Below are 23012 nucleotides of genomic sequence, written 5' to 3'. Positions count from 1 at the left end.
GACATGTCTCCCAGTCCCTGCCGCTGAAAAACATCCCCACAGCATGATGCTGCCACCACCATGCTTCACCGTAGGGATGGTGCCTGGTTTCCTCCAGATGTGACGCTTGGCAATCAGGCCAAAAAGTTTAATCTTGGTTTCATCAGATCAGAGAATCTTGTTTCTCATGGTCTGAGAGTCCTTTAGGTGCCTTTTGGCAAACTCCAAGCGGGCTGTCATGTGCCTTTTATTGAGGAGTGGCTTCCGTCTGGCCACTTTACCACAAAGGCCTGATTGGTGGAGTTTTGCAGAGATGGTTGTCCTTCTGGAAGGTTCTCCCATCTCCACAGAGGAACTCTGGAGCTCTGTCAGAGTGACCATCAGGTTCTTGGTCACCTCCCTGACCAAGGCCCTTCTCCCCCGATTGCTCAGTTTGGCTGGGCGGCAAGATCTAGGAAGAGTCTCGGTGGTTCCGAACTTCTTCCATTTAAGAATAATGGAGGCCACTGTGTTCTTGGGGACCTTCAATGCTGCATACATTTTTCCATACCCTTCCCCAGATCTGTGCCTCAACACAATCCTGTCTCGGAGCTCTAAGGACAATTCCTTCGACATCATGGCTTGGTTTTTGCTCTTACATGCGCTGTCAACTGTGGGACCTTAGTGTGGAAGTGCAGTGTGGAAGTTTATCCTGGTAGAGTGTGTTGCCTAACTGTGTGCTAACAATAAATGACCCCCCCCAATATCATAACAATAGTAAGAAATTATATCTTGTTCTGTAAATAAGGTGTTGCACCATAGACATATCCATGCACTATATGTACAGAATGTGTCATTGTATAGCACTTTTCAGACAGCAGTTCAAAGCAAATGTATGTATCTAATATCCTATATCTAATGTACTGTATATCCCGTGTCTAATTTACTGCACCTGTCGTATGTGGCCACCATGAAGTTGAGCAGCAGGCCGATGGACTGCTCTACGTTGATCTGGTGTGTGGTGGGAAGACGCTTATTGAGCTGGTAATAGATCGAGGACAGGATAGTCTCCAGTCGAGACACGTTGATCTCTGCGTTGTGGTCCAGCGTGTTCAGACCGCTATCACGGAACGCCTCAATCATGTTCCACACATCCACCAAGTGAACTGGGATAGGGGGATAGCAGGAGGGGAGGGAAAGAAGTTTAGAAAATAATCGATTTCTTCAACATCAATGAATTATATTCAAGTGCACCATATTTGAAACAGACACGTGTAACACGGTGCAATGTGAACAGTTTGAAAAGTTAAGCGAGTAAGAGGACACTTGCATGTCATTTTCAAAAACGAGCCAGGCAGGTGGTACTTACGGTTGCATCTCTTCTGCACAAATCTTAGCTTGCAGGCCGTCCTATAGGTTGACAGCCTGATGACGTCAAAGTTTTGTGCCCCTGATAAAAAATAAAAGACGAATCAACAACTCTACCACCACCACACACAAAACCCACTGCATGCGGAGGAGAGTGTACTGTTCATTCGGGAAGTATTCAGACCCCTTGACTTTTTCCACATTTTGTTATTTTACAGCCTTATTCAAAAATTCATTATATTATTTTTTCCCCTCACCAATCTACACAAAATACCCCATCATGACAAAGAAACATTTTTTTTGTTGCAAATGTATACAAAATAAGAACTGAAATATCAGATTTACATAAGTATTCAAAACCTTTACTCAGTACTTTGTTGAAGCACCTTTGGCAGCGATTACAGCCTCGAGTCTTCTTGGGTATGACGCTACAAGCTTGGCACACCTGTATTTGGGGAGTTTCAACCATTCTTCTCTGCAGATCCACTTAAGCTTTGTCGGGTTGGATGGGGAGCGTTGCTGGACAGCTATTTTCAGGTCTCTCCAGAGATGTTCGATTGGGTTCAAGTTCGGGCTCTTGCTGGGCCAGTCAAGGACATTCAGAGACTTGTCCCGAAGCCACTCACACGTTGTGTTGGCTGTGTGCTTAAGGTCGTTGTCCTGTTGGAAGGTGAACCTTCACGCCAGTCGGAGGTCCTGAGCACTCTGGAGCAGGTTTTCATCAAGGATCTCTCTGTACTTTGCTCTGTTCATCTTGCCCTCAACCGTGACTAGTCTCCCAGTCCCTGCCGCTGAAAAACATCCCCACAGCATGATGCTGCCTACACCAGGCTTCACCGTAGGGATGGTATTGGCCAGGTGATGAGCGGTGCCTGGTTTCCTCCAGACATGAAGCTTGGCGTTCAGGCCAAAAAGTTCAATCTTGGTTTCATCAGACCAGAGAATCTTGTTTCTCATGGTCTAAGAGTCCTTTAGGTGCCTTTTGGCTAACTTCAAGTGGGCTGTCATGTGCCTTTTACTGAGTAGTGGCTTCTGACCGGCCGCACTACAATAAAGGCCTGATTGGTGGAGTGCTGCAGAGATTGTTGTCCTTCTGGAAGGTTCTCCCATCTCCACAGAGTGACTCTGGAGCTCTGTCATAGTGACCATCGGGTTCTTGGTCACCTCCCTGACCAAGGCCCTTCTCCCCCGATTACTCAGTTTTGCCGGGTGGCCAGCTATAGGAAGAGTCTCGGTGGTTCTAAACATCTTTAATTTAAGAACTATGGAGGCCACTGTGTTCTTGGGGACTTTCAATGCTGCAGAAATGTTTCAGTACCTTTCCCCAGATTTGTGCCTCGACACAATCCTGTCTCGGAGCTCTAAGGACAATTCCTTCGACCTCATGAATTGGTTTTTGCTCTGACATGCACTTTGAACTGTGGGACCTTATATAGACAGGCGTGTGCCTTTCCAAATCATGTCCAATCAATAGAATTTACCACAGGTGGACTCCAATCAAGTTGTAGAAACCTCTCAAGGATGATCAATGGAAACAGGATGCACCTGAGCTCAATTTTGAGTGTCATAGCAAAGGGTCTGAATACTTATGTAAATAAGGTATTTCTGTTTTTTTTTTTTTTTTTTTATAAATTTGCAAACATTCTAAAAACCTGTTTTGGCTTTGTCGTTATGGGGTATTGTGTGTATATTGATGAAGAAAAACATTAATTTAATACATTTTAGAATAAGGCTGTAACCTAAGAAAATGTGGAAAAAGTGAAAGGGTCTGAATACTTTCCCGAATGCACCGTGTACTCTAAAGTGTATGGCTATGAATAGCTTTGCGACGACACAGCAGAGTGTGAATGAATAGTAACGGTTTGGCTCTAGAGATTTCGCTCTCAGTCAGTCTACTCACTCATCTCCATGAAGAGTTGTCTCTTCTCCACCATCGCTTTGCCTCGTTTACTGCCCTCCTCTATCATTCTGAGGGGAATAACAGAACAGGCACGCATTACCGTCTCAATATTTAATGACAATCATTGTGTACAATATACGTTATCAAGCTGTATTATCGGCCTTCACTGCCCTCCTCAAATCATTCTGGGGAAAGAATACAGCAAGCATTACTACCTACTCACTAATTACATAATTACTGCAACCATTATCAGGCTTTTGTATACTGACTATGACGTTTCTTCTTCCCTTTGTATACATTAGGCCTATTACTCATTTTGAGGGAAATAAAACCGCAAGCATGCATTACCAGTAATGATTGTATGATTGTACAGTACCAGTCAAACGTTTGGACACACCTACTCATTCAAGGGTTTTTCTTTATTTTTACTATTTTCTACATTGTAGAATAATAGTGAAGGCATCAAAAACGATGAAATAACACATGGAATCATGTAGTAACCAACAAAGTGTTAAACAAATCAAAATATATTTAATATTAAAGATTCTTCAAAGTAGCCACCCTTTACCTTCACGACAGCTTTGCACACTCTTGGCATTCTCTCAACCAGCTTCATGTGGTAGTCACCAGGAATGCATTTCAATTAACAGGTGTGCCTTGTTAAAAGTTCATTTGTGGAATGTCTTTCCTTCTTAATGTGTTTGAGCTAATCAGTTGTGTTGTGACAAGGTAGTATTTGAAGATAGCCATATTTGGTAAAAGACCAAGTCCATTTTATGGCAAGAACAGCTCAAATAAGCAAAGAGAAACGACAGTACATCATTACTTTAAGACATTAAGGTCAGTCAATACAGTACATTTCAAGAATTTCACGTGCAGTCACAAAAACCATCAAGCGCTATGATGAAACTGGCTCTCATGAGTACCACCACAGGAAAGGAAGACCCATAGTTACCTCTGCTGCAGGGGATAAGTTCATTAGAGTTAACTGCACCTCAGATTGCAGCCCAAATAAATGCTTCACAGAGTTCATGTAACAGATACATTCCAACATCAACTGTTCAGAGGAGACTGTGTGAATCAGACCTTCATGGTCGAACTGCTGCAAAGAAACCACTACTAAAGGACACCAATAAGAAGAGGAGACTTGCTTGGTCCAAGAAACACAAGCAATGGACATTAGACCAGTGGAAATCTGTCCTTTGGTCTGATGAGTCCAAATTTGAGATTTTTGGTTCCAACCGCTATGTCTTTGTGAGACACAGAGTAGGTGAACGGATGATCTCCGGATATGTGGTTCCCACCGTTAAGCAGGAGGAGGAGGTGTGATGGTGTGGGGATGCTTTGCTGGTGACACTGTCTGTGATTTATTTAGAATTCAAGGCACACAACCAGCATGGCTACCACAGCATTCTGCAGCGATATGCCATCCCATCTGGTTTGCGCTTAGTGGGACTATCATTTGTTTTTCAACAGGACAATGACCCAAAACACACCTCCATGCTGTGTAAAGGCTATTTGACAAAGAAGGAGAGTGATGGAGTGCTGCATCAGATGACCTGGCCTCCACAATCACCTGACCTCAACCCAATTGAGATGGTTTGTGATGAGTTGGACCAGAGTGAAGGAAAAGCAGCCAAAATGTGCTCAGCATATGTGGGACTCCTTCAAGACTGTTGGAAAAGCATTCCTCATGAAGCTGGTTGAGAATATGCCAAGAGTGTGAAAAGTTGTCATCAAGGCAAAGGGTGGCTACTTTGAAGAATCTAAAATCGTTTTTTTTTTTTGATTGGATGTTTTGATGTCTTCACTATAATTCTACGATGTAGAAAAAAGAAAAACCCTTGAATGAGTAGGTGTACAAACTTTTGACTGGTACTGTATATCATTGTAATCATTTTATACATTATCAAGGTCCATTATAGCCACGTGAAAATAAAACATCCTATACATTTTTTACACTAAAGCTGCAATATGTAACTTCTTGGGAGACCCGACCAAATTCACATCGAAATGTGTGTTCTATCTATTATCAATGAAAGCAAGTCTAAGAAGAGGTAGATATGTTCTATGTGAGCTATTTCTATGCTCTGCATTCTTAAGTTTTGTTTTGCGTCTTTTACTTTTGGTTTTGTACACCAGCTTCAAACAGCTGAAAATACAATGTTTTTGGTTATGGAAAAAATATTTCACAGCTGTTTAGATGGTACAATGATTCTCTTCACTATACTTGCTTGTTTTGTCACAAACGGAAAATAAACTAACTATTCACATTTTTGCAACCAGGAAATGGCGGAATCATTTCTGCATCGCACATCTTTAAAGTTACATGCAGCATATTCATTTAACTGATTCTGTGTACTCTATACATTGATCCCTCTACTGTAAGTATGTGTACATCATATATGGAATGTTCAATAATGTACAACACATATCATACATTTAAACAGACATTGTCTATGCATAAAGCTGAAGACAAAAGCTCACTAAATCTACAGATGTTTTTGTCAGATGAAAGATACAAATCCCAGAGGTATATGTACCTGTCGCTGGCTGAATTTCAAACAAAGTGAAGCATTAGCTGCTGCTGCCCTGTGAAGAGAAGAAACATCGTAGTCAGTTAGCTAGTTGGCTCCTTATTTAATGTTCTGAGTCTCTGGTATGCTCTGTAGTAGTTCAAATAAGCAGTCCTTCCAGACAAAATGGGCTTGACTTTTAAATGAGTCATTAACGCCCTCCCTTCAAGGACTTGATGAACGCTACAAAACGTTGTGTTTTTTCTTCCTCTAAAGAGATGTGTGCACTTTCACTGTCTGGCACAAGAGAACACTTGAGTGATCCTGCTCTGTTCTCTCTGAATGTGTCCCGAATGGCACCGTATTTCCTTTGTAGACCACTACTTTTGACCAGGACAGGGTTCCATTTAGGAAACACACCCTGTATGTACACCACAAAAAATAATTCTCCATGACATCGCCACTCAGCTAAGACTGCATCCGGTGGACTAATGACATCGACGGCCAGCAAGGGATGCAAACCGAGGAGACACTTAATGATGATGGACACAAAACACATTACAGCTATACAATGACTGGTTCCAAAACCTGGGGAATGGCATGATAGGCTTGGACGGCACCAGACCTGGGTTCATAGAATGTTACTATTTGACATCTTTCAAATACTTGTAGCGTTTGCTCTAGCTTGCCTGGAGTGCCAGGTGGATGGGGCTTGCACTGATGGGACTTTTCTATTGGTTCTATTAAGCCAGGCAAACTTAATCAAGCCCATATAAAATATTTGAAATGATTTGGAATAATATTTTAACCCAGGTCTATACAGTACAGTATCACCATCACATGGCAGCCCACTGTGGCTATGGGGTGACGGACAAGCCAGGAAACTGCATCAGCTGACCAGCTGAGTGTGAGCAGTCAGTGGCTCTGTCCCCAATGGCCCCCTATTCCCTTTATAGTGCACTACTTTCGACCAGAGCCCTATGGGTCCTGGTCAAAAGTAGTGCATTATAGGGAATAGAGTGCCATTTGGGACGTAGTCATTGAAGCCAGCCAAGGTTGAACCCTCAGGAACTCTGTTGACAGGCTTTTTTATTCCTCCATCCTCACTCGTGTGGCTGGAGAGCAAGGGTTTGCAGAGCCATATATAAAGACATCCAGTAGCAGTCAAACGTTTGGACACACCTACTCATTCCAGGGTTTTTCTTTATTTGTACTATTTCCACATTGTGAAATAATAAGGAAGACATCAAAACTATGAAAGAACACATATGGAATCATCTAGTAACCAATTTTTTTTTACATTTTTTAAAATATATTTTATATTTGAGATTCTTTAAAGTAGCCATCCTTTGCCTTGATGACACTTTTGCACACTCTTGGCATTCTCTCAACCAGCTTCATGAGGTAATCACCTGGAATGGATTTCAATTAACAGGTGTGCCTTGTTAAAAATTAATGTGTGGAATTTCTTTCCTTCATAATGCGTTTGAGCCATTCAGTTGTGTTGTGACATGGTAGGGTTGGGTATACAGAAGATGAAGACTAAGTCCATATTATGGCAAGAACAGCTCAAATAAGCAAAGAGAAACAACAGTACATCATTACTTTAAGACATGAAGGTCAGTCAATCTGAAAACTTTCAATTTCAAGAACTGAAAGTTTCTTCAAGTGCAGTCATAAAAACCATCAAGCGCTATGATGAAACTGGCTCTCATGAGGAAAACGCAGAGGATAAGTTCATTAGAGTTACCAGCTTCAGAAATTGCAGTCCAAATAAATGCTTCACAGAGTTCAAGTAACAGACACATCTCAACATCAACTGTTCAGAGGAGACTGCGTGAATTAGGCCTTCATGGTCAAATTGCTGGGAAAAAACACTACTAAAGGACACCAATAATAAGAAGAGACTTGCTTGGGCCAAGAAACATGAGAAATGGACATTAGAAATTTGTCCTTTGGTCTGACGAGTCCAAATTTGAAAATGTTTGGTTCCAACCGAGTGTTTTTTTGAGACTCAGAGTAGGTGAATGGATGATCTCCGCATGTGTGGTTCCCACTGTGAAGCATGGAGGAAGAGGTGTGATGGTGGTTTTTGGTGACACTGTCTGTGATTTATTTAGAATTCAAGACACACTTAACCAGCATGGCTATCACAACATTCTGCAGCGATTCGCCATCCCATCTGGTTTGCGCTTAGAGGGGCTATCCTTTGTTTTTCAACAGGACAATGACCCAACACACCTACAGACTGTGTAAGGGCTATTTGACCAAGAAGGAAGGTGATGGAGTGCTGCATCAGATGACCTGGCCTCCGCAATCACCCAACCTCAACCCAATTGAGATGGTTTGGGATGAGTTGGACCGCAGAGTGAAAAAGCAGCCAACAAGTGCTCAGCATATGTGGGAACTCCTTCAAGACTGTTGGAAAAGCATTCCAGGTGAAGCTGGTTGAGAGAATGCCAAGAGTGTGAAAAGCTGTCATCAAGGCAAAGTGTGGCTACTTTGAAGAATCGCAAATATAAAATATATTTTGATTTGTTTAACACACTTTTTTGTTTCCTACATGATTCCATAGTTTCGATGTCTTCACTATTATTCTACAATGTAGAAAATAGTAAAAAAACAAACAAAAAAAACCACTGTTGAATGAGTAGGTGTGTCCAAACTTTTGACTGGTACTGTATACTAGACAAAAATATAAACGCAACATGTAAAGTGTTGGTCCCATGTTTCATGAGCTGAAATAAAGGATTCCCGAAATGTTCAATACACCCAAAAAGYGTATTTCTCTCAAATGTTGTGCACAAATCTGTTTTACATCCCTGTTAATTAGCATTTTTACTTTGCCAATATAAGCCTGACAGGTGTGGCATATCAAGAAGCTGATTAAACAGCATGGTCATTACACAGGTGCACCTTGTGCTGGGGACAATAAAAGACCACTCTAAAATGTGCAGTTTTGTCACACATCACAATGCCACAGATGTCTCAAGTTTTGAGGGAGCGTGCAAATCGGCATGTTGACTGCAGTAATGTCCACCATAGCTATTGCCAGAGAATTTAATGTTAATTTCTCTACCATAAGCCACCTCCAACGTTATTTTAGAGAATTTGGCAGTACGTCCAACTGGCCTCACAACCACAGTCCAGGACCTGCACATCTGGCTTCTTCACCTGCGGGATGGTCTGAGACCAGCCACCCGGACAGCTGATGAAACGGAGTTGTATTTCTGTCTGTAATCTAGCTCTTTTGAGGGGAAAAACTAATTTTGATTGGCTGGGCCTGGCTCCCCAGTGGGTGGGCCTATAACCTCCCAGGTCCACCCATGGCTGCGCCCCACCCAGTCATGTGAAATCAATAGATTAGGGCCTAATGAATTTATTTCAATTGACTGATTTCCTTATATGAAATGTGAAGTCAGTAAAATCGTTGAAATTGTTGCATGTTGCGTTTATATTTTGGTTCAGTATACATATTATATATATATATTTATATCTATCTAGCTCTGATAGTTTCCCTACTCTTTATTCTAATATTGTTGTGATAATACTATAATGTTGTCCTTATAATGTGTAGTAAAGGGTTATTACATGATTATGATATCTAGTAAACAGGATGTAGAATGCTAGAAAACACAAGCTGAGCTCAGGATGGAAACTAACAGAAGCAAGTCAGAAAAAAATTCTACAATGGCCCTCTGTAACATTCGACTATGAAGTAGGCCTACTGTAAGCTTGCCTGAACTATTCATATATGTAGGCAACTAAGGCCAGAAATGAGGAAGTGGTTACCCAAAACAAATACATTCTATTGATATTGAGGAAAATGTCCATCTTAGATTGCCCATTGTGAAACTGAACGTAACTTAAGAAGATATCAGACCTTGATTGGTCTCTCGTGGACAGCAGTAACATAATATGCAAGATTTGGTTCTGAGTTGCCGACATTATAGTTTGATGAACCATGGAAAGGCTATTTACATTGGACCTGTAGACATTAAAAGTCAATATGTCTAATGAACTTTAGGTATTATATGGTGGATAACGAATAGCTTCAGAGTTCCCTGGTGACAGGCCTGCAGGTGCACGTTCATCAAATACAATTAAATTGCATTTACAGATATGTTGGCTTAAACTACAGTTTACTGTAAATACGAATGGGCTACCAAGGCATCATATGGGTAAAACAGAAACCTAAAACAAGCAGTGGTGATGATTATGATCACCAATCATCATATGTCAAAAGGCCTAAGAAGCTATTTAATCTGCATTATTAGGCCTATAGGCGTTTTTAATAATACGGTCAACATAAACAAAATGCAAATACAGGGATGATAGTAGGCCTATTGCCAAGCATTATGTCATTTCACGGATTCCTTTTGGGAACTGAACTCTAGCGCATCAGCCGCTATAAGAGCATCCCCGTACAAACACTAATACAATAACTAGTAGCTACATGTAAATTATGTCGTCGAATAACTTAGTGATTCTTCAAGCTATGGAAAAATATACTGGATGGCTGAATGTGATTTAAATGTTTAAAAGGGCGATTATTAAAGGTGCAGTATTCACCGCACCTTGTCGAGTAGGTAGCTAATAATGACAACATCCTTTTACGCGAGTCAAAAGGAGGACTAGGCCACTGCAGTGGCAGCTTTAGGGCTCGAATGTCTAAACATCACCCACTTCCGTCTCTGTGTAGCTGCTCAAACGCTCTCCGTGACGAACCGTTTAGCTTTACAATACTTTATGCGTCTCAGATCTTGAAGGAACCGCTCGACCGACGTGGCCATTTGCTGCTTTAGGTCCCTATTTACCTTGTTTCCGCAATATGAATTTGTGCGTGCGATGTATCTTAAAGGAATATTCATATTGAGATGCTATGTGATAATTTATCCTAAATATCTGCCTTCATAAATGTGTAGTGTCCTAATTTAGATGTGCCTTCTGCATTCTATATGCTATTTAAATTAGAATGATGCATCTATTAGCCTCACCAGTAGGAAAATCACGCAGGTTGCGTTTATAGCACCATCATCAGCATCAGATGATGAGGATAAGTAGTCAGGATATTTCCTTCGTGAATCATTACTGCGCTCAGTCTCACCTTTGACAAATTTCACACGCTGTAGGTCCGCTGTCGTTCGTTATTGCTGTCCGAGCAATGCCAAACGATCGAGATTATCTATCCATCGTTACATTTCCAGTGCGTTTCCTGTTCTATAGCCTACGACTCAGAATTGCGGTGGACGGTGGTGTCTCATAAAAATGTACGAGCGCCGCGCTCTCTCTCTTCAGCATCATCAACGACCGAACAGCAGAGGACAGCAAAGCGCAGGCAAGCAAGGAGATGAGGCTGCGCGTGCATCACAAACGGCCCTACGTGCCTGCGCGCATGCTGGCAAACGTAGCGGCAGGCGCCACTTGGAGGCGCGCACAGTAAAAACCACTAACGAGTCACGACCCACGTTTGTTGATATTTTACGTGCACGGTATTTATATGATATGCAATGGTCAGCAGGTTTTCCATAATATTCCAAGCAACAGACTAGCATTTTTTCTCATGCATAATATGGAAACGACATGCATCTGATTTGACTGGTGATTGTATCTCTTAGTGGAGTGTAAAAGCCTTAGTAATGTGTAGTAATGTGATACTGATAGTAGGCCTATAGTGTAAGTTGTACTAGTATTAGAGTAGAGTAGTCACTCACATACATACGTTACTGCCAGAAGAGGATGGCCCACCCCTTTAAGCGGGGTTCCTCTCTAGGTTTCTTCCTAGGTCCCTTCTTTCCAGTGAGTTTTTCCTGGCCATTGTGCTTCTGCTTTAGGCTGGGTATCTGTAAATCACTTTGCAACTACTGTTGATGTAAAAATGGCTTTATAAAATACATTTAATTGACATACAAATGTCACACCCAATCAAAATGGTTTTTCTTTGTTATTTATTCATAATATATAGTTTGATAAAATACACTTTGTTTACAAGTGCTGATTACTATATTACATTCACCTGCATTTTAAAACGGAGACTTTCCAATCTAAAAACAGCAAAAATGACACGGACTGATGGGAACACACCCTTCACAAGACAAACAGACAGACATTTTCAAACCATTACTGGATGACACTTAAGAAACGTTTCCTCCTAACCAAGTCTATCCTCACCCTTTACTTTTTGTCCTTTGGTTTAAAAATGGGATCTAATCAATATATCCCTCTGAATTTAAGCTATTGATTTGTTAAAAAAGTCAATCATGGTTTGAGAGAAAAGGACAAAGTGGAGTAGGCTACTGAATCAATAATTCAACGCTCTCTTAAACTTTACGAGATGTCAGCTGCCTTTTTACAAAATGTGGGTAAAAACTACTTTCTCTTTGCAATCCATCACATACACAAGTCAGTTAAAATAGAACAACATCAAAATTCATAAAAAATATATAATTAATACTCAATACTAGATGTTGGAGAAACCAAATTAGACTAAAACATGTATTTATTTAAAATAAAATTAATACAATTTGATAGGCGATCAAATGAATTAACAAAGTTTGCAATGATAGGGGTCAAATCATAAATATTGGGTCTCTCATCTTTACAATATATAAACCATTTGGCTGCTTCCAAATGGCCCTCTAATTCCATATATAATGCACTACTTTTGACCAGAGGCCATTTGGGATGCAGACTTTGTGAACTTTTTGAGACTATAAAGAATCATGTGACTGTAAATAAAGATGTCAACTAACTTTTAAACAAACACACACACACACACACACAGATCCAATCCACAGACCACTTAGAAATGGTGCCATGAAATTGTATTCATTTTGTTGCTGAAAATATGTGTAAGACAAAACAATGCCCCATATCTTATTAACCAACGTCGTTACAAGAGCATACAGTTCAGATGGTTACAATATTCCAGGCAGGACTTCAGTGGAAAAGGACATGTAGATTTCCATAAAAATACATGGGTCATATAGAATCAAAAAACTTGGGGATTTTTTTTTGCTACAAAAGTTATGTTGTGGTCTGTCCACTCTTCCACACAAAAACATAAGAAAAAGGGACAGCCAATATACACTCACCAGCCAGTCAATTAGGTATACCACCCCATTCACGAAAATGGATCGCTAGTACAGACAGTGAGTCACGTGGCCGTGGCTTGCTATATAAAGCAGGTAGACAGGCATTCAGTTACTGTTCGATTGAATGTTAGAATGGGCCAAACTAGTGACCTAAGGTACTTTGAGTGTGGTATGATCGTCGTGCCAGGCACACCTGATCCAGTATCTGAGAAACGGACACCCTCCTGGGATTTCATTCGCGAGAGTGTTTAGGGTTTACCAAGAATGTTGCGACAGTCCTGTGGGTGAAAACAGCTCATTGATGAGAGAGGTCAAAGGAGAATAGCAAGAATCGTGCAAGCTAACAGGCGGGCCACAAACAGACAAATAAAAGGCACAGAACAACAGTGGTGTGCAGAACAGAATTTCGGAACACACAACTCATCAATCCTTGTCGCGGATGGGCTATTGCAGTAAACGACCACACCGGGTTCCATTCCTATCAGCTAAAAACAAGAAGTGGCTCTAGTGGGCATGCGATCACCAACACTGGATAATTGAGGAGTGCAAAAACATAGCCTGGTCCGACAAATCCTGGTTCCTGTTGCGTCATGCTGATGGCAGAGTCAGGATTTGCCGTAAGCAACATGAGTCCGTAGTCCCATCCTGCCTGGTGTCAACGGTACAGGCTGGTGACGGTGGAGTACCGCTGTCCAATCTGCAGCAACTGCGTGACGCCATCACGTCAGCATGGACCAACATCCCTGTGAAACGTTTCCGACTTGTAGAATCCATGCCCTGAACAATTCAGGCTGTTCTGGAGGCAAAGGGGAGGTCTGACCCGGTACTAGATGGGTGTACCTAAAAAACTGTCCGGTGTAATGTGTATCATTCTAGTAAATACCCTGTTGTTTTTTTTAAATTTGTAAATAGATTTTTTTATATTAAAATATATTACTTTGTTTAACTAGTAATTTAAAAACGAGATCTGATCATTTCGTTTTCATAAGGTGACTTTGGCATCTTACCATGGAAATGATTTCTATAAAATACACCGTTACACAGCAACTATCTTCAGTTTAAGTCAGATCATTTCAAAAATATGATTGATACATTTTGATTTTATAATTGCAATCACCATGCATACCCATACGATGTTCCTTTGTTTTATATGTAGCTAGTAAATTGTATCTCTACCCTATCAACCTGAATACTGTACCTGGAGCCTATACAACTTTGAATGGTTTCATGATAGCACAGCATTTAGCGTTAAAATACACATTTCCTTTAGAGATATAAACTCTTTTGCAATAAAAACAATAAATGTTGGATATGCTTAAGGAAGGAACATAAAGCTAAATTAATTTCTAAATCGAGCTCAACGAAAGCCAATATTTACAAAGCAAAAGAATAATACAAGAACTGAAATCTTCATTTTTCTCCTTTCTTTCTCTGAGTGTTTTAAATGTACATCACTGCTAATAGTTACTCTGCTATACACAAACAAACATATATGAAAACAAATGTGTCATGGAGTCGGTAAACTTCGCACGATGATCTGAAATGGCAAAGACCTCAGTTTGTAGCCTGGTTCCAGATCTGTTTGTGGTGTATTGCTAACTCCTTTGGTCATTGCCATAAAACAACACAAACAGATCTGGAATCTGACTATACTCAGCTTGCTCCTTGAAGGGCACTATTTATCAATTTATTTGTGAAGTGCTTTTACTTTTCATCACCATGTTAGAGTACAAACGCTGTACACTACATGTACTATACAGTCTCAGTGTCAGTCACCCCTGTTAGTAGAAACGCTAAGTGCAATCGTTATGTGAAATAATGTTTTATAATCTATATAATTTGAAATATCTATTATTATCTTTTAACACATCTGTAACTTTGTTTTTAGTACTGTATATATATATATAAATGATTGATTGCGACCTTTAAAATCTATATATAAATCAGTATTTGTACTCCCCCACCTACACACAAACCCCAAGGGGTCGATGAATATGAATGTAACTCCCTTCTTCACCTTTTAAAACATCATAACTTAAACTACTGAATGAGTGGCAGTCTTTAACATAACATTGTTATTACATTCTACAAAAATAGCAACATTAATTTTTTTCTTCCTTTTTTAAAATCTAAACTATCTTTACAAAAATATAGCACAATAACATGTCCAAGTGCAAAATATTGCCAAGATTCAACTTTTGTCTCAAGTCTAAAAGGTTAAGATTTGATTTGAACTGATCGGTGAATTGTACAAAACAAACTATTTTTCAGATGGAATAGATGAACGTGGAGGTTGCGGAGGAGAGGACAGCTCATAATAATGGCCGAAACAGAGCAAATGGATGTATTTGATACCATTCCACTTAGTTTCGCTAAGCATGTCCTCCCCAATTAAGGTGCCACCAACCTCTTGTGTCGTCCAGTATAAATGACTTGCCACCCCACTGAAAACCATGTGCTGGGTTGAGTATGGCCACTGTGCATTTTACCCTGGTAACCATGGTTACAGTCAATTCCACTTCAATTCAGGAAATACACTGACATTCCAATTCGTCTTTCTTTTCAAATTAGAATCGGAATTGAAATAGAAACATTTGAATCAGTTTACTTCCAGAATTGAAATGGAACTGACCTTGCTCGTAACCACTACTTGTTGATGATGCTAGATGACTTGATGCTGATTTGTTCCTTGGTGCAATAATAAAGAATTGAAACAGACCATTTCTACATTTATGTAGTGCTGAGCGATTAGTGCTTTTTGAAGTCGGTTTGGTTTTGGTTCGATTATAAATTTAAAAAAACTATTTTTAAACATTAAATGCACTACACATTATGTGGGTTGAATGCTGTAACAGAATAAAACAATTAATAAAAGTCACATGATGGTAATGACTGGCCATGGTTGCGTATCACTTATTAACCATCATTTATTCACATTACTTTAATAAAATATTAGTTTTATTTTTTTTAAACTTCATTCCGAGTCATCATCTCAAAAATCACTATTTAGTAGTTCTTCAAAGTAAATAAGGCATACTTTTATGATCGCTAAATACCAACTATCAAACACTTAGATCATGTATTTTCATGTTCGCGAAGCAACTGCCTTCGATCTCTCTCGATCGCGCGCTCTCTCTCCTCCCTGTGTCTTGCTCCACACAGACCGTACGTAGCTATTAGCACATTTTCTGCGCTAAACTATGTAGAACATTGTCCTGTTAAGAACTACAACTCCCTACTACATCACACAGTTTCAGGCTTGATCTGATGTAACTCTACAGAAACTGCATAGAGCTAACAGAAATGCAATTCAAATAATTGAACCGCCGAAAAATAATAGTTATTCGCTCAGCACTACATTATTAGTAGTTTTATCGTACCACTAGACACGAGACACAGAGGTTTGAAGGGCCAATGCAATCGTCATGGCAGAAGGCCCCACACCCTTTACACATGATCATAGCCTTGAGTCGGCAGTAGCATTTAGACTGAACGTCCTCTATACCAGATCCCTCCATAAACCCCTGCTCTGGAGACCCCTCCCCCTGGCTGCTGTGGTCCAACGGGTGACCGGCAGGTATGGTGGTGACGGTCACTGAGAAAGACATGACACTGCCGGTGCCACTGCCGCTGTCCCCACCACTACCTGACACAGAGGGGGAGGCGCTAGAAGCGGTGCCTGAAGCAGCAGCATTGTGATTCAGAGCGTGAGGTACAGACATGCTGATGGTGCCACCGTAGCAGGAACCCACAATGGATTCCTGATTATCGATTAGAGGTCTCTGGGTTTGAAAGGCAGACGGACGCTGGTGAGTACTGGGGTGAGTGGGGTCCATGGTCCCCACGTGGGGAGATACAGATAAACGATATGGCTCGGAATGACCACCCTGTTTAGTATTGCAGAGTTCTGGGTGCCTCCTGTGCTGTGATTGTGATTGGGTGAAAGGTTTGGTTTCTTTGGCTCTTGCAGAAGTGCCACTGTCTCTATCTGTACCGGCTGAACTGTTGTCCTCCTGCTCCGGTATACAGCCCCCCACTGATGGAGACTCAGACATTATTCTGGAGCAGTGTTGAAAGCCTAGAGCTTCATCCATTTTTGTGACTGAGAAGCCCTGCTCTTCCATCTTGACTCCAGCAGGGTTAGAATGAGAATGAGACTTATTCTCCACTGACTCCTCCCCTTCGTTAGCCAGCCTCTCCCCCCCGATGTGCTCTCTCTTCAGATTGGCCAGTGGGGTCAGTGAGGTGTTAACGGTGGTCAATGGGTGGAAGCGTTTACTGCTCTCTGAGCCTCGTCCGTACGTGGAGACATTGAGGAGGTAGTGCCCTGACATGGCAGGCCTGGACATCCTCTTCCGTCCAGGGAACCCCGCGGAGAACCGGGGACGGTCCCCACACTCCTGGTGCCCCAGATTACCAGCTCCGAACTGGGGAGGCTGAGCCCCACCTGAGACCCCAAATGGCTGGTTCTGGTGCTGGTGGGTGGCCCTGTGCATCAGAGCCCTGAGGATCTGTTCCTGGATGTCTTTGTTAGGTGTTTCCCTTTGATGGTGCTGGAGCTCTGCCAACATATCTGCTCTTGTTCCAGGTATGGCGGAAGTGGACTGGCCTATGGATCCTTGTTGTTCAGATCTACTGTAGTCCTCCACACCACCAGCGTGTAGGTATTGGCTCTTATTCTCACCACTGGCTGTTCCAACAGTGCTGTGGGACGTTATCGTCCCTTTGTCATCATGGGAGGGTTTGGCCTGGGACATCTGGACATCGGCCTTGGCCAGAGGCTTGGGGAGGATCTGTTCCAGAGGGACCTCTTTCCCCTGGAGGAGAGATGTGACCAGAGGGTTGTTGGCTGGGATAAAGTGGCTAGCCCTGGCTGCCATGGAGCTTCCAGATACATACTGGCTATTCACATCACACACAGATGAAGTGTAGCTAGAGATTGACTGGGGACCTGGTGGGTATGACGTATGTAGAATGTTCCCATGTTGAGGTCCCATCAGAGAACCTGGGTTCATCATACCATCGGCGGAGCCTCTCTGTTGGTCATCAGTGAGAAACGCTCTACCGGTGTTGGAGCTTCTTTGAGACAGGCTAAGGTCAAAGGGCACAGAGGAGCCTGATGATTGGACCGAACTGGAGTGGGCTGGTGTGGTGACTGCATCAGGTGATTGACAGGTAGATTGACCAGTGATGCTACTTACTGGCAGCCTGGTGGTTGACTGAGACTGGGTGGAGCAGGGAGGCCTGGAGTGGAGGGTCTGGGCTGAAGCTCTATGCTCTACAATGCCTCCTCCTGGTCCTGGGCCTGGTACTGCACCTTTAGAGGAGGAACTGGCTGCAGCAGCTGCTGCTGCACGCTGGGCCCGGGCTAGCTGGGCTTTAGCCTTGATGTCAGCCAGAGTGCGAGCACCAGTGCGTCCGGGGCTGGGGCCAGGGCTGAGCGGGACAGGGAGAGGGGTCCTGGGGGACACCTGGGTTGGAGATGCAGGGACTGATAGGATTCGTGACACAGGAATCTGAAAAGGAAAGTGAACAAGAAAGAACGCAAGCTTAACATGTGTGGGCCTTCCTGGTGTATGTATTCGTACCTGATGTTTTTAGTCACCACAAATACATTTCAATATACAATATTTAATTGTAAAAAAAAAAATACTATATTTACCTTAAGCGGAGGCACTCTCTGCGCTGTTGTTATGGTGGCTGCTGGAGAGGTTACCACAGATACTGTCGGTGGAGTGATGCGGGCCCTCTTCTCTGAAGTCAGCTCTACTTCCTGTTCACTGGACAAGGACTTCCTTTTCAACGGCTCTGGGGATGGGGTGGTGGATATGGGGGTAGATACAGGGGTGGATACAGGAGTAGATAGAGGGGTGGATACGGGGGTGCATAGAGGAGTGGATACGGGGGTGGATACGGGGGTGCATAGAGGAGTGGATACGGGGGTGGATACGGGGGTGCATAGAGGAGTGGATACGGGGGTGGATACGGGGGTGACTGACACTGAGACTGAGGCGCCTCTCTCTGGTGCAACATCTTCCCTCCTCTCCCCACTGTGCTCGTCCAAGCCCAGAGGCTCTGGCTTTGAAAGGTCGGTCGGCAGTGATGATCTGAGCATCTTCTGGGAGCAGACCTCTGGAGGACTCTCCAGGGCAGGGGACTGAGGTATCTCAGGGGACTGGGGGGTCTCCGCCTGAGCTTCTTTCAGCTCCTGTTCCTCTTCCTCCATCTGCTTCTCCCCAAGTGGAGTAACCATTGAGGTTGAGTCCACCACATCCTGTCTCTTCACAACAGGTGCCTCCACTGCCATTATAGGCAGGGATAAACCTCTGCTACGAGTCCTGTGTCTGGGGTACTCAACCTCCAGTGTCTTCTGTATATTTTTCGGTAATATAACTGGTGGGACAATGGGTGGGACTGGTACTGGTTCATCGTGAACAGGCTCTGGTTCCGGTCTTGGCTTGGAAGGCTCTATGGGTTTAGATGGAGGTTCTATGGGTTTAGATGGAGGTTCTATGGGTTTAGATGGAGGTTCTATGGGTTTAGATGGAGTTTCTATGGGTTTACATGTATGGTTTATAGGCAGTGATGATGATCGGAGCCTCCTCTCTGAAGAACGAGTATGGCAGCTGTTCTCTGGGACCTTGGGATCTTGCAGTGCTTGGCCAGCAGGACTTGGCTGTGTTGGAGGAGACAACTGGGGTTTGGTGGCTGAGAGCTCCAGACTGAGACCAGACTCAAGCAGCTCTTTGGATTCCTCTAAGCTGAGTCCAGAGCTGGATAGGAGAAGAGGAAGGGAGAGAGAGAGAAAGCACAAGCGAGAGAGAGAGAGAAAGAGAGAAATCAAGAGAGAAAGCGCGAGAGAGAGGTCAGACAACTATAAAGAAAGGATAAATCTGAGGGATATGCAACCGGAGGCTTGCAGGTAAAAAAAAGCTTGAATGACATAACAATAACCACAATGTATTTTACAGATTCCAGCCCTGAAAAATGACTTACTTTTCACCATAGTAGCTCTCAAAGAAACTTTCCTTCCAATACTCCACCTTCTTCTCCTTCTCAATCTCCTGACGCATTCTCAGCTGCAACTCAGGAGTGAACTCACCTTTGTGGTTTGGAAAATATACAAATTTAAAAAAGGTTTATGAGACATTTAAAAAACCTTGTTACTGGAAATGTGAAAAATTATGTTGAATAAAAAGTTATATTTTGAAGCAGAAGCACAGTAGCCTGGTCCAAGATATGTTTATGCCGTCTTGCCAATGGTCATTACCATGCTATTGACAATTAGCAAGACGGCACAAATAGATCCGGGACCAGGCTAGAAGCACTGACCTTCTGCCAGTCGTTCCTTCCAGGACTGAGCTGCTGATGTGAAAAACTCATTGTTCAAGGCAGAACTGGTGACCTTTAACAGACCATCCATACAAGCCTAAAGATACAGACAGAGATAACTTGTGTACATCATCATAAACTGCACCATCATTATCACTATCAAAATCATCGTGATAATCATTATCAGCATTATTGTTATCACCATCTGCTTATCAATAGCATCATCATCGTCATTATCATCATCGGTACATAAAGAGAGATGAGAGACTCCCCGTGCGACTATTTCCTGCAAATACCTTGTGGATGATTACAGAAATGAATCGCAAGTTGAGTCTCTTGGTTTTAAACCTCTTTGGCGCTAGAGACCTTATGGTGTCTAGTACCTGTTGGTCGACCTCAGGCAGTAGTGTGAGTAGCTTCTGTTGGCACTCTGTGGGCAGGACAGAGAAGGTGTGTTTGTTGATCAGGGCACGCAGGTTGGTGTTAACCAGGATAGAGTCTGGTGTCTCAACGTCTATCTCTGCACACTTGGTACGCTTCAGTTGCCCTGGATAAAAAAAAAAAACAAAGCACAAGAGAAGATAAATCCACTGTAAATCATACAAAAGAACTTAAAAGGTTTGTTTGTGCTGTAGCCAACTCCTATGGTTGTTGTTATGTTTGGCATGTCAATGATTATGGGAGCTGGCAAGACAGCACAAACAGATCTGGGACCAGGCCAACAGAGACTGGTATGTACAGTATAAGCCTACTATATCTAAATGACAAAGACAAGCTGGATGAGTCTACTACAGAGGCGGCAGGTAGCCTAGCGGTTGGGAGCATTGGGCCAGTGAATGAAAGGTCGCTGGATTGAATCCTGGAGCCGACAGGGTGAAAAATCGTCCGATGTGCCCTTAAGCATGGCACTTTACCCTAATTGCTCCTATACGTCTGTGTCAGCTAAATGACTCAAATGTAGGTCACGGCAGTAACCCGATCTCGCCGAGGCAGTATTTTAATGGCCGATCACGCTGCTGCGGTATATGGAATGCAAATTCTATCATCTGCATTCTGGAATGTCTGAAATACCTGAAATATCTAGTACTTACGTGCACTGAGTCGACTGGACCTCTGAGACATCTTCCTGGTACCAGAAGCAGGACAGGAGTCTGTTTGGATGGAGAGAGAGGAACATGATTTGATTTAAACACAATTCAGCCACACAAGTTGATACACTGGGTAAAATAAAAATGAGCATAAGACACAACTTATTTCCATTGCGGAAGCAGGAAAGGCTTACTGATGTACACGGCAAAACTGGAACTGGATAAGAAAGCAACTTTTTTCACATATTGTTACATTACAGCCTTATTCTAAAATGTATGACATCGTTTTTTCCCTCATCAATCTACACACAATACCCCGTAATGACTAAGCAAAAACAATTTAGAGATTTTCGCCATTTTCAGGTCTCTTCAGAGATGTTCGATCAGGTTCAAGTCCGGGCTCTGGCTGGGCCACTCAATGACATTCAGAGACCAAAGCCACTCCTGCGTTGTCTTGGCTGTGTGCTTAGGGTCATTGTCCTGTTGGGAGGTGAACCTTCTCCCCAGTCTGAGGTCCTGAGTGCTCTGGAGCAGGCTTTCATCAAGGATCTCTCTGTACTTTGCTCCGTTCATCTTTCCCTCAATCCTGACTAGTCTCCCAGTCCCTGCCACGGAAAAACATCCCAATAGCATGATGCTGCCACCCCCATGGTTCACCGTAGAGATGGTGCCCGGTTTCCTCCAGATGTGACGCTTGGCATTCAGGCCAAAGAGTTCAATCTTGGTTTCATCAGACTAGAGAATCTTGTTTCTCATGGTCTGAGAGTCCTTTAGGAAAACTCCAAGCGGGCTGTCTTGTGCCTTTTCTGAGGAGTGGCTTCCGTCTGGCCACTCTACGATAAAGGCCTGATTGGTGGACTGCTGCAGAGATGGTTGTCCTTCTGGGAGGTTCTCCTATCTCCACAGAGGAACTCTAGAGCTCTGTCAGAGTGACCATCGGGTTCTTAGTCACATCCCTGACCTATGCCCTTCTCCCCCCTTGCTCAGTTTGGCGGCCACCAAGAAGAGTCTTGGTGGTTCCAAACGTCCTCCATTTAAGAATGATGGAGGCCACTTTGTTCTTGGGGACCAATGCTGCAGACATTTTTTTGTACCCTTCCCCAGACCTGTGCCTCGATCATGCCCAATCAATTTAATTTACCACAGGTGGACTCCAATCAAGTTGTAGAAACATCTCAAGGATGATCAATGGAAACAGGATGCACCTGAGCTCAATTTAGAGTCTCATAGCAAAGGGTCTGAATACTTATGTAAATGTGATATTTCCTTTTTTATTTTGACATTATGGGGTATTGTGTGTAGATTGATGAGGAAATGTTTTTATTTAAACCATTTTAGAATAAGGCTGTAACGTAACAAAATGTGGAAAATGTCAAGGGGTCTGGATACTTTCCGAATGCACTGTAGCTACAGTGAGCTCCAAAAGTATTGGGACACAGACATGCTTTGTTGTTTTGGCTCTGTACTCCAGCACTTTGGATTTGAAACGATACAATGACTATGTGAGGTTAAAGTGCAGACTGTCAGCTTTAATTTGAGGGCATTTTCATCCATATTGGGTAAACCATTTAGAAATTACGGCACCTTTTGTACACAGTCCCAAAATGTTATTGTCAACAAGAATATAATATGTTTCCAAACACTTCTACATTAATGTGTATGCTACCATGATTACGGGTCATCCTGAATGAATATTGAATAATGATGCGTGAGAAAGTTCGAGGCATAAATATCATACCCTCCCAAAAATGCTAAC

General features: G+C 42.6%; 2 protein-coding genes across 11 annotated transcripts in view; both read right to left on the bottom strand.

The window, feature by feature from the left end:
- dtnbb (dystrobrevin, beta b) overlaps positions 1-11052 on the bottom strand; it is a 54232-nt gene extending 43180 nt beyond the window's left edge. For 8 of the 9 annotated variants that reach the window (XM_024135057.2, XM_070438001.1, XM_024135059.2 and 5 more), the window contains exons 1-5: positions 10850-11052; positions 5770-5818; positions 3227-3294; positions 1328-1408; positions 911-1124 (exon numbers count right to left, since the gene is read on the bottom strand). In XM_024135057.2, coding sequence (XP_023990825.1) covers positions 911-1124; positions 1328-1408; positions 3227-3293 — 362 coding nt within the window. In that variant the 5' untranslated portion in view covers position 3294; positions 5770-5818; positions 10850-11052. The remainder of the gene's footprint in view (positions 1-910; positions 1125-1327; positions 1409-3226; positions 3295-5769; positions 5819-10849) is intronic. The other variant, XM_070437999.1, reaches the window with a different exon arrangement.
- A 621-nt stretch (positions 11053-11673) lies between these two features.
- LOC112068052 (putative Polycomb group protein ASXL2) overlaps positions 11674-23012 on the bottom strand; it is a 28459-nt gene continuing 17120 nt past the window's right edge. For both annotated transcript variants that reach the window (XM_024135050.2, XM_024135051.2), the window contains 6 exons: positions 21260-21319; positions 20552-20715; positions 20169-20265; positions 19833-19938; positions 18499-19609; positions 11674-18352 (listed from right to left, as the gene is read on the bottom strand). In XM_024135050.2, coding sequence (XP_023990818.1) covers positions 16208-18352; positions 18499-19609; positions 19833-19938; positions 20169-20265; positions 20552-20715; positions 21260-21319 — 3683 coding nt within the window. In that variant the 3' untranslated portion in view covers positions 11674-16207. The remainder of the gene's footprint in view (positions 18353-18498; positions 19610-19832; positions 19939-20168; positions 20266-20551; positions 20716-21259; positions 21320-23012) is intronic.

The sequence above is a fragment of the Salvelinus sp. IW2-2015 genome, unplaced genomic scaffold, assembly GCF_002910315.2.
Source record: "Salvelinus sp. IW2-2015 unplaced genomic scaffold, ASM291031v2 Un_scaffold37, whole genome shotgun sequence".
Classification (NCBI taxonomy): domain Eukaryota; kingdom Metazoa; phylum Chordata; class Actinopteri; order Salmoniformes; family Salmonidae; genus Salvelinus; species Salvelinus sp. IW2-2015.
This window is presented reverse-complemented; position numbering and strand designations above follow the sequence as displayed.